The following is a 12,327-nucleotide window of genomic DNA, read 5'->3' as shown; positions in this document are numbered from 1 at the left end:
TTATTTGACATTACAACATATAAAAAGCAACAAAATTCATTCCAGGTTCAGCTTATTCTACTGTATTACGTCTGTTTGTAGTCAATTATCTCTCTATATACAAATATTAATGCTACACTTGCGACAACACTGGTTCATTACTTTTCTAATACGAGAGTGAATTGGTTTGTAAAATAACCTTAGTCTCTTCAACTCCTTTACAATAACCTTTTGTGCCAAAGCGCAGTTGGAGTAAAAAGTGCTGTGACAATTTGCTGCACACGTCCATTTTCTAGGATGTTTGCACAATATGATCGACGTATCAAAGATAAATCTAGATGTATAAATCTTACTTCTAAGAATCAGGTGATAAAAGACTGCAATCCCTCTTGAAATATGCTTTTTACATCATGACAAGCGTTATGATCCAACTACAGAAATTCTATAGGGATACATTTGCTCCTCTATTTCGTGCTATGATAACTTCCAATTTACCGGACAAGGCCTACAAAGACGATGGGAGAGCATTAGTGGTAACATGATTCATTCAGATGTTACTGGTATTGGACAGTTGAATTTGGTTCATTCTGTTCTGGTTTATCCCGAAAGCATTTTGATAGGGTTGAAGTCTATTCCACGTATATGTAATGTCTTCTATTCCTGAATGTGTCTCATTTATCTTGTCTAATATGTAGGGATGGGAATTGATAGGATTTTTACGATTCCGATTCCATTATCGATATTGCTTAACGATTCGATTCTTTATCGATTCTCTTATCGATTCTAATTTGGGGAAAAAGAACAAACGTTTTGATTGGCATCGAGTTTGTTTATTCAGAAGTCACAACCTTACAAACTCACAACGAGATCAAAAGAGGCCCAAAGCCTCAATGTTAACTGTGGCAATAAGTGGCAAATACACAAGAATGTGTAACATTTTACTGAAACATTTATCTAATAGAAATAAAAAATATTGGTATATATTGGCAGATAGGTTTTTGTTCTGCCTTTGGCAATATGTGTTAAAGCAGGGGTCCCCAAACGTTTTCCTGTGAGGGCCACATAACTTTTCCCTTCTCTGATGAGGGGCCGGGGTCAGTTTGTTACAGAAAAATTGTGACGATTGCAGAAGTGCATAAATGTAAAAAATTATTGTTTTTCAGAAAGCCACAATCAAATAACCCTTTCTGGATTCTTTATAATAATAATAATAATAATAATTAATAATAAAAACACTATTAATTAAATAGATAATAACCAAATAACCCTCTCTGAATTCTTCAAGGAAAAGGCCAGAAAATAAATAACACGATTGAGAAAAAAAAAAAAAAAATTCAAAATGGCCGGACCAAATGTGGAGGCGGGCCGTATTTGGGCCGCGGGCCGCAGTTTGCGGACTCTTGGAGCGCGCATACACCCAAAGAAGAAATGCTGCATCCAAGTGAGTGAGAGAGGGAAACACTTCTACGAGCCTACGTTCTTTGTTAATGTTAATATCTACAGAGGCAACGCCTGTATGTATCATCTTTTGTGTTGTTGTTGTGCTTCCACTCGCGATCGGACACTTAAATCCAGTTGTGTAGTGGTTTGAACGATGTGCTAATGCTAGCGAACGAATGCTAACCATACTGTTATTAGCAGCTAATCATCGCTGATTTACGTTGATGCAAACCTGTTTGTTATTGGGGACAAAATTGATTTGTTTCATTTCTATTCTTAGTTTCACTCTTCAAGTGATGGTTGAATAAAGTCAGCAAATTATACCAACGTCTTCTGCATCGTCATTTGGGAGTTTAGCTAGCTGTATAGCCGGGACTTTTTTTTTTTTTTAATAGCCAGGACTGAGCCTTATCCTCTCTGTGAGGACAGCGCAATCGTATTCCCTCCCGATGCAGTTATCGCCACCTTGCAATGACTGCAAGTCGCTTTGTTGTAATTTTTCCTCGTGAAGTGAAGACACACTTTCGAGCGTTTGAACTTACGTGCTGTCATTGTTATGTTTATGGCTGCAATGCTCGTGCTCACCCGTCGTAACCTTTCATTTTCACACTCTTTCCTGGTGAAGTGTAGTCAAACTTTGGAGCGAGTGGTTCTTGGCGCCATGCTAGTTTGATGTGTCTGGACAACAACTTACACGTCACGACGCAATACGCGTCTTTAGGAATCGTTAAAGGGATCGTGACGGCTTTTTCACTGTGATGTCGAGGCTTCGAAACACTCGGAACCGGTTCCGAATTGGAATCGGATTTCGATTCCCATCCCTACTAATATGCCAAGTTAATTTTTTTCCAATAGCAAAAGCAATGCGTATTTGTGTATCGTTATAGTACTTGTCTTGATCAGAACTGAATTGATGTCTACAGTAAAACCTAAAAGAGACGCAAGTGGGCTACAGTATAATGTCACATTTTTATACAATGGCATTAAGAGTTCATGCCATTACTCTCTATTAAGTAATAATAATTAATAATAATAATTAATTAACAATATAAACAACAACAACAGTACACCTTTCAAAGAAGGAAACACCTTTACTAATGCAAGGATGTGACGAAATGGATAGGGTGTGGTGACTACAGCAGGCAACTAATCAATGTTTCATGCTCATGATTAAGCCTAAGAGACAGTAAGATTTACATGACAAACCCTATAACTAGACACCATTTTCAAACACAAGCGTTAAGTCGAAGAAATAGTGACCAAATGCTACCGTGAGACTGAGCTAAATTTTAATTGCTTCCAGCTGCGTTCCATTTCGTTTTAGAGCAGAGATCGAGTGAAATTTTTGGAGGTATAAATTGTATTATGTGGTGATGAAATAGTTCCATACAGTGGAGTCGATCTTCAAGCTTCAAGCTCAAATGCGTGTTGACTAGCTAACCTAGAAACAACTCAATTTGAAATGTTTTTTTGTTTTGTTTTGTTTTTTTAAACCATAATTACTCCAGGAAATTTTCATTCACACTGTCTTTCACATAGCATACATTGCTGGCCAAAAGTATTGACACGCCTGCAATTCAGTCAAATAATGCTCAATTTCTCCCAGGAAATGATTGCAATTACAAATGCTTTGGTAGTAATACCTTCATTTATTTTGCTTGCAATGAAAAAACACAAAAGAGAATGGAAAAAAAAAAATCATTATCATTTTACACAAAACTCAAACAAAAAAATGGTCTGGACAAAAGTATTGGCACCCTTTGAAAAATCATGTGATGCTTCTCTAATTTGAGTAATAGCAATAACAAATCACACTTGCAGCCAGTAAAAATGGATTTAAATTGACTCAACCTCTGTCCTTGTGTGTACCACATTGAGCATGGAGAAAAAAAAGAAGACCAAATAACTATGTAAGGACTCGAGAAGCAAAATTCTGAGGAAGTATGGGCAATCTCAAGGCTACAAGTCCATCTCCAAAGACCTGAATGTTCCTGTGTCTACCGTGTGCAGTGTCATCAACCGGTGTAAAGCCCATGGCACTTTGGCTAACCTCCCTAGATGTGGACGGAAAACAAAAATCGATGAGAAATTTCAACGAAAGATAGTGCGGTTGGTAAATAAAGAACATCGACTAATATCCAAACAACTTCAAGCTGTCCTGCAGTACGAGGGTACAACAGTGTCCACCCGTACTATCTGTAGGCGTCTGAATGAAAAGGGACTCTATGGTAGGATACCCAGGAAGAGCCCACTTCTGACCCAGAGACATAAAAATGCCAGGCTGGAGTTTGCCAAAACTTACCTGGGAAAGCCAAGACACTTTTGGAAGAATTTTCTCTGGTCAGATGAGACAAAAGTAGAGCTTTTTGGGAAAAGGCGTCAACATAGAGTTTACAGGGAAAAAAACGAGGCCTTCAAAGAAAAGAACACGGTCCCCACAGTCAAACATGGTGGAGGTTTCCTGATGTTTTGGGGTTACTTTGCTGACTCTGGCACTGGACTGCTTGACCATGTGCATGGCATTATGAAGTCTGAAGACTTCCAACAAATTTTGCAGCATAATGTAGGGCCCAGTGTGAGAACGCTGGGTCTCCCTCAAAGGCCATAGGTCTTCCAGCATTAAAATGACCCAAAACACACTTAAAAAAGCACTAGAAAATGGTTTGAGAGAAAGCACTGGAGATTTCTAAAGTGGCCAGCAATGAGTTCAGACCTGAATCCCATGGAACACCTGTGGAAAGATCTGAAAATGGCAGTTTGGAGAAGGCACCCTTCAAATCTCAGCGACCTGGAGCAGTTGGCCAAAGAAGAATGGTATAAAATTCCAGCAGGCATTGTAAGAAACTCATTGATGGATACCAGAAGTGGTTGTTCGCAGTTATTTTGTCTAAAGGTTGTGCTACCAAGTATTAGGCTGAGGGTGCCAATCATTTTGTCCGGCCCATTTTTGGATTTTTGTGTAAAATGATAATGATGAAAAAATAAATAAATACAAAAAAAAATCATTCTCTTTTGTGTTTTTTAATTGCAAGCAAAATAAATGAAGATATTATTACCAAAGTATTTGTAATTGCAATCATTTTCTGGGAGAAATTGAGCATAACTGACAGAATTGCAGGGGTGCCAATACCTTTGGCCACCACTGTCTACTGTATATTTTGTATACCTCATGGGACTGGGTCACATGCATGAAGATTTGCAAATCCAAATGTCCTGTTGAGGATTCATACAAAAAAATAACAGCCTCACTGAACTACTTTCAGTTGTCTACAAATTACCCCCACAAATTGGTCAGGATACAGGGTTGCATCTTTCCTTTCACCGTTTGCAATGTGACCCTCTTGTTTATGTCCGCTTCAATTCATTATACAACACTGCTTCACTTTTCTTAATTTGGGGCATAATTTTCTGCCACTCAATTTATTTTAATTTGCTAAGATGGCTGTGATCAGCTGTTTTAATACTGACATTTTAATATGCACACAAGTACTTGGTGTGAGAAATCACAATGATTAAACAACAAATGCAAATTGGCACAATCATTCCAAAATAAGATGTGTGAACTGTGAAGTGCACAAATAAGCTTCTTCGTGACTTATGTCTTACAAAGTAATATAGGTACATTTAATGCATACTAGAAGGAACTCAATGCTTTGCTGTATTTCCTGGCCATCATTCAAATTCACAGCCTGTGGATTTGTGCCAACACTTGCTCTCTCATCCACGAATAGAATTATTTGCCACTAGAGTCTGAATCAATGAAGCGGGGAAGTTGTTTTTATGACTTAAAGCGTGGTTCCACTGTTGGAATAAGCGGCCCAGTGGCTCAATAGACAAGATATGAGCATCAAGGGCTGTCATTTGTGGGTTTAAGTTCCACCTTGAACATATGTTATATAAATATTACAACAGCAGGTCCAACTGTAAATGCTGAGCTTTGGAAACATAAAATTGAATGAATAGTCTCACTAACACTAGACTTCACAGTCACTTACCAAATGTATCAAAACAGACTCACTGATGCGTGTCAAGTCGGAAAACTTAAATTTTAGGTTTTGCGATTACCATGATCCTTCACTGCTTCGCGCTTCAAACTTCACGCCCTCAGTCCATCGCAGATTTTTTTTTTTCCAATTGAAAAAAATAAATACAGATGACCTGTCCCGATCCAATCACATAGTCTCACTCTCATTCCTACTCCTTTTCCTGGTCAGGCAGTGCACTCAAGTTGCTCATTAAAGTTAACGATGATTGACAGTCGTTTGACAGAAGGTTTGAGCTTGTCAGAGATGCCTGGAAGCTGAAACTTCAAAGCACCGCATGCGTCAATCATCGTCTAACCTGTTAGACAGTTGCTGTGGCAACTCATTGTAAGTGAGCAGCATGAGCAGATTTGAGTGGACTCACTGAATAAAGCATTTAATAAAGACAAGAATGTTTGTACTTTATTCTTGTTATAATAATTCGGTAGGACAGTAACATCTTTAAAAGTTATCATTAATATTAACTTTAAAGTGCTTAAAAAACATTTATTAAAATTAGGGCTGTCAAAATTATCGCGTTAACGAGCCGTAATTAATTTTTAAAATTAATCACGTTAAAATATTTGACGCAATTAACGCTCATGCCCCGCTCAGATTAAAATGACAGAAGTGTAATGTCTGCTTGTTACTTGTTACTTGTTTTTTGTTATTTGGCGCCCTCTGCTGGCGCTTGGGTCCAAATGATTTTATGGGTTTGGGGAGTGAGCATGGTGTAATGACATCAACAATGGCGAGCTACTAGTTTATTTTTTGATTGAAAATTTTACAAATTTTAATAAAACGAAAACATTTAGAGGGGTGTTAATATAAAATTTCTATAACTTTTGCTAACATTTATCTTTTAAGAACTACAAGTTTTTCTATCCATGGATCACTTTAAGAGAATGTTAATAATGTTAATGCCATCTTGTGTTGATTTATTATTATAGGTTAATAAACAAATACAGTACTTTTGTACCGTATGTTGAATGTATATATCCGTCTTGTGTCTTATCTTTTCATTCCAACAACAATTTACAGAAAAATATGGCATATTTTATAGATGGTTTGAATTGCGATTAATTACGATTAATTAATTTTTAAGCTGCAATTAACTCGATTAAAATTTTTAATCGTTTGACAGCCCTAATTAAAATACATATACTGTAATTTTCGGACTATAAACCGCTACTTTTTTCCTTCATTTTGAATCCTGCGGCTTATAGTCCAGTGCGGCTTATTTGTTGAGTTATTTGGATTAATAGGTAACACTTTGTTTGACACTATCATGGGCATTACTGAATGTTTATGACTGATGTCATTAAGTGTCATCCGGCAAATTATGTCACTAACTTCATTTATGTCCAGCTCGGCTCTTTTGCATCCATTCAAAAGTGAGATAATTTGCCGGATAACACTAAATGACATCTGTTTTAAACAATCAGACAGTGTCATACCATAATTCTGAGTGTCTAATGACAGTCTTATGACGCCACTGTCAAATAAAGTGTTACCAAATACCATAACTAGCAATTAATGAAAAAACTGGAACAATAACTGAAGAAATGATTACCACAGAACATGAATTTTGATTGTTATTTACATCTGTAGCGCTGCAATGCATGCTAGGAGGAATGTTGGACAACAACAGTGTTGACAGCAGGTGGCAACAGAGGTTGACTGTCTTCCCCAGGGGAGCAGTGATGGCCAAATGAAGCTTCTTGAAGCAATGAAGCTTTGCAGCCAATTGGTTCCAAGCTTCATGGTGGTTCATTTGGTCATATGACAGTCGTATGATGCCGCTGTCCATTAAAGTGTTACCGGTAAATATATTTTGGTGTAAATATCACATAATACAGTGAGGGCAGCTGCGGCTTATAGTCCAGTGCGGCTTATCTATGAAGAAATGTCGTTTTCGTGTCAAATTTGGTGGGTGACGGCTCATAGTTGGGTGCGCCTTATAGTGCGAAAATTACGGTATACATTATGTATCTCTTTCCAATGCTAAATCTGAATACATACATTGAACATACACCCAAAAACATAAATAAATAAAGAAAAAATTTGCAGGGGGCTACTTCCATTAACCGCGAAAAATGAGGGATACATATAAAAACACATCTACGTAACTATATTCTAGCGAATGAAATAAGGTTGTATGGTGCACTCACCTTGATTAAACCATTCCTCTACAGTTAGCCAAGGAAGCAGCAGCCAAAAAAGACAAAGCACAGAAAAGAGAGAAAGGGCATGGTGAAAAAGCCATGCTCACATGTCAGAGGGCTGTGTAAAAATGAGTACAAAAATCAGTGTCTAAAAATAGTGATAAGTCCAACATTAAAGGAGCTCGCAAAAGACGGAAAGAAGCAAAATTAAGCAAAAACAAAGCATTTTTAAAAGGGAAAAGAGAAATAAGTTGCATTTTATCTTTGAAAAAAGAAAATGTCAAATGAAAGACTTAGGAGCATTACTGTCGACAGAGTAAAAAACAAAAAAAAACAAAACTGTGACCTACTGACATTTATAAGCATGCACCATTAAACTCAAAGTGTCACAAGAAAAATAAGAGGAATGTGATTAATTTCAGGCTCCTCATTAACTTATGACAGCTAAAACGGTTCTGTCCTCGCTAATCATAATGCTATAATAAGAAGTCATACAGAATGTGACATTAAACTGAAGAGAAGGCAATTCGCAGCCTACTTAAGGCAAGAAATTAACAAACAATTTTGCAGACAGTGTCACTTAACAGCAGTGCTGTGTGCTTCTTTATGGCCGTGTTTTATGTTCCTCGTGGATAGAACACCTTGAGGGGATGTAGCCACTACACACACCTCATTATGTGGCTGCACACAACAAAGTGTTCATGTGGATAATTGGTTTCTTCAGAAGTCTGTATACATGTAAAGTCTGTTTCTCACATCCACAAATGGAGGGATTTCTCCAAAGAGTTGTTAGATACCAGGGGTCAACAGCGTGCAGTCACACTTCATTGGTGGTCTGATTAATGGCAACCATTATTGTTGTACAACGGGGAGACAACAGTGTTGCTGCTGTGAGCTCAGGAGAGTGCAGATGGGGATGATGCTTACAACGTATCTAAACATGGTGTCTGATGAGGAGCCTATAATGAAAAAATGCTCTGCAGTCTGAGTAAGAAATCGTTATGATTTCATTAAAAATGTGAATCCCAAAAAATTATTAAGGAGTTGTTGACAATCTCTTCAACTTCTTAATTATTGATTACAACTCAGGATGGAGTTGTCATTTCAACCTTTGTAAAATGTATCAACAATGGGTTCTGTAGAAATAGTTTTTGTCTTAATGGGGAATGTTTTGTGCATACAGAACACCTCCCACAAAAGCACTTTCAAACAGTACAACTATTATTTCTCAACATGTCGCCTTGACTCTTTCATTTCATCTGCTACTCAGGAAATACCTTCTTTGATTGGCTGTCAAGTTTCATTTATAAATTCCCACCAATTCATTTGTGGAAATTCCAAGAGTCGACGCGTCAAAATGATCATTCAAAAAGTGTCACTTGCCAAAAAAGCATGAAAAAATTATTTAAAATGGAACATTATTCACGAGAAGAGCAAAGTAGTCAGTAAAATACATAACTAATTTAGTAGTCAATTGCTATTGTGTTTATTAGTTAGGATTTTTAATACCAATCTCTGAGACGTCGTCTAGGGGTATGGGGGATTGTCATGGTGAGGTGATTTATTAGTTAGGTCCAAATTCATCGTCTTTCTCACCTTTGGCCTTTTTGCCTCCGAAGCAGCCAGCGTCATCCTTCTTCTTCCTCTGTGGCCCTGCAGAGCCAGGGGTCTGTGGTGCTGATGGATCTTGAAACCTTTCGGCCCCTGGCACTTCTTTGTGGACGTGGTAAGACAGGTTCCTCATAATACAGACACAGTTCTCCACAGACTAGGAAGGAGGTGACAGGTAGACAGTGTATTATTGTCAGTATATGTGCATCAAGTAAAATAAACCCATCGCAGAGACAGAATAAGTAGTAGTCTGGTGATGTCCAACCTTATTATCCATATCTTTCTTGCCTACAGCTGATTGGAGAGCATGCAGCAGGGCATCCACCAATCCGTCACACTCCCTCAGTCTGCGACGAGCCTCTGCCCCGTCTGAGCTTACATTTCTGTACAATATGCATGTAGGTAAGTTCAAATTCAAGAGCAAAGAGAACATACAGACTATACACACACACACACAAAAACAAAACAATTTTTTTAAATTATTTTTTTTAAACCACGTACAGGACCAAGTGTTATATTTCCTACGGTCATTTTGCTGTGGAATAAAAACAATATCCCTTGTATTGTGTTAAAAATCTGCCCATATTTTTGCGATTGTCACATTCGGCTGCTGGTCATTGAGTGTGGGCGGTGTTCCCTGGACGCTGGTGTGACCAATCTCATCAGCTGCGTATTTAAACGTAGGCAACCCAACCAGGGTTTGCAGAGATATTGTACTGCTAGTCACCATCGGACGGTTTTGTACTCTCGAGCCTGTTATTCGCATTTGACTAGTTTCGCATTTGACTAGGCCCCTGCCTTGGTTTGTTTAACTGCCACCATCGTTTGGAATCCTCTACCTTGTGCAGGTATTTGAGTGTCGTTGTAGATTTATCCATTTATTCACTTGAACATATATCTGTTAATTTCACATTGTTGCACATACGGTAATCATTCTTTGTTTTCGGAACTGTGTGTTCATCTACAGTACTGCTTGCGTACAAGGAATTTTTCTTTCATTGTTTTGTCTACGTATGGGCTGGCACTGGGGTGCCATCCTGGGTTTTTCCACTGTTTGTTACAGCAAATATAAACGGTATGATTTCGAAGGTCGAAGGTCTGCTCGAGATGTCCCGGTGGAATGTACTAGCTAGCCAGCGTTTTTCTTATTTTTTCCTTAATAAATGTATACATCTTAGGTGATTAGGTATTTCTTTTTGTTCCTGTGTTAAGTTTTGTGTTTGTTTTCTTCTAGTGTGACTTGTCCCTGTGATTGCCCATTAACTTCACCTGTTGTGCCTGCATCCTCCTGTGACACCCACCTGTTCCTCGTTGACTCGTTACCCTCTCTCTGTGTCTATATAAGCTCCCAGTTTTTGTTGAGTCTTGTCGCGATATTGTCAATGTTCATGTCCACGTTCTGGTCAGCATTATTCTCGTCTATCAAAGCCCTCGTGTTCCAAGTAGGTTTTTTTGAAAACCAGTCTTTTGTTAGTGACAGTTTTGTTTGCCACTGTGCTTTCTTTATATCACCACAGCCTTTGTTTTGTACTTTATTTTTTATTGGCTTTAATTAAATCATTTTTTGCACTGTTCATCTGCCTCGCCTCACTTTCCCTGCATTTGGGTTCACCTGACTGCCCGCGTTACTTGACATCCTGAATAGTGTGTTGTCATGTCCTTTTCATTAAAAGAATAAAAGAACCTATGAAAAGAAAAAAATACTTTTTGTTTTCTTTCAGTGTATTTGTGTTACTTTTGCCACCTTGGTTTACCCTCAGGTTAGTCCTAGTGATCCTCGTTGACCTGTTGTCATGGACGCTTTTTGTTGTCTCTTTTTTTCGCGATCACTTTTGTTTGTATTCAATACCTTTTAAACGCCTACTTTGTTGTCTGCTTGGGCGTCCAAACTTGTTTTACGCATTCTTGGACTGTAATAGCTATGGATCAAATTTGATCTGTGATTGAACTCAGTCTGAAAATACTAAATCTTTGCAGTATATGATTTTCTGGTCAAGATTGACCTGTTTTCAAGTTTGGTCATGTAAAAAGTACTATTGGTTTTGGCATACCCACACTTAAAAACAGGTCAATTTTGACCCTAACACAATACGAAGGCTAATATTAAGATAAACCAGTTTTGAAATCCTTCTTCTGAATGTGTTATCAGACTGAATACATGTTTTTATTAGGCTGGATGACAAAAAACTTTTTTTTAAACTGCAGTGAAGAAAGTATTTGAACACCCTATTTCGCAAGTACACCCACTTAGAAATCATGGAAGAGTCTGAAATTTTCATCGTAGGTGCATGTCCACTGTCAGAGATGATCTAAAAAGAATAATGCATGATTTTAACAATTTATTTGTGTGATGGAGCTGCCCTGGAGCCCCTTTGAACACCTGTCTGTCAGCTAGAATTCTGACCCCGATACACCTGTTAGTCCGCCTATTAAAAGTCCACCTCCACTCCATGTACTATCCTGAATCAGATGTACTTTTTTGAGGTCGATGGCAGCATAAAGACACCTGTCCACATCATTCAATCAGTAAGACTCAAACTTGTAACATAGTCAAGACCAAAGAGCTGTCCATTGATACCAGAGACAAAATTGTTCACCTCCATAAAGCTGGAAAGGACTACTGAGCAATTCCCAAGTAGCTTGGTGAAAAAAACGGTCTACTGTTAGAGCAATCATTAGAAAATGAAAGAAGCTAAACATGATGATCAAACGCAATCGGAGTGGAGTCCCATGTAAGACCTCGTGGGGTCTCAGTGATCCTAAGAAGGTGAGGAGTCAGCCCAGGACTACACGACAGGAGTTGGTCAAGGATCTGAAAAGAGCTGGGACCACCGTTTCCAAGGTTACTGTAGGTGCTACACTAAGACATTATGGTTTGAAAACATGCATGGCATGCAAGTTTCCCCGGCTTAAACCAGCACATGTCAAGGCTCGTCTACAGTTTGCCTATGACCATTTGGATGATGCAGAAGAGTCATGGGAGCAAGTTTTGTGGTCATATCAGAGTAAAATAGAATATTTTGGTCATAATTTCACTAACCATTTTGGAGGACGAAGAATTATGAGTACTGTCCTAAGAACACCATCCCTACTGTGAAGCATGGGGGTAG

At 38.3% G+C, this 12,327-nt stretch overlaps 1 protein-coding gene across 3 annotated transcripts in view; it reads right to left on the bottom strand.

Moving 5' to 3' along the window:
- Positions 1–12,327, bottom strand: part of arvcfb (ARVCF delta catenin family member b) — a 346,624-nt gene that overhangs the window by 48,311 nt on the left and 285,986 nt on the right. For all 3 annotated transcript variants that reach the window (XM_057831628.1, XM_057831631.1, XM_057831630.1), the window contains 3 exons: positions 9,483–9,600; positions 9,203–9,374; positions 7,613–7,630 (listed from right to left, as the gene is read on the bottom strand). In XM_057831628.1, the coding sequence (XP_057687611.1) occupies positions 7,613–7,630; positions 9,203–9,374; positions 9,483–9,600 (308 nt within the window). The remainder of the gene's footprint in view (positions 1–7,612; positions 7,631–9,202; positions 9,375–9,482; positions 9,601–12,327) is intronic.

Source organism: Corythoichthys intestinalis, chromosome 3, assembly GCF_030265065.1.
Source record: "Corythoichthys intestinalis isolate RoL2023-P3 chromosome 3, ASM3026506v1, whole genome shotgun sequence".
NCBI lineage: Eukaryota > Metazoa > Chordata > Actinopteri > Syngnathiformes > Syngnathidae > Corythoichthys > Corythoichthys intestinalis.
This window is presented reverse-complemented; position numbering and strand designations above follow the sequence as displayed.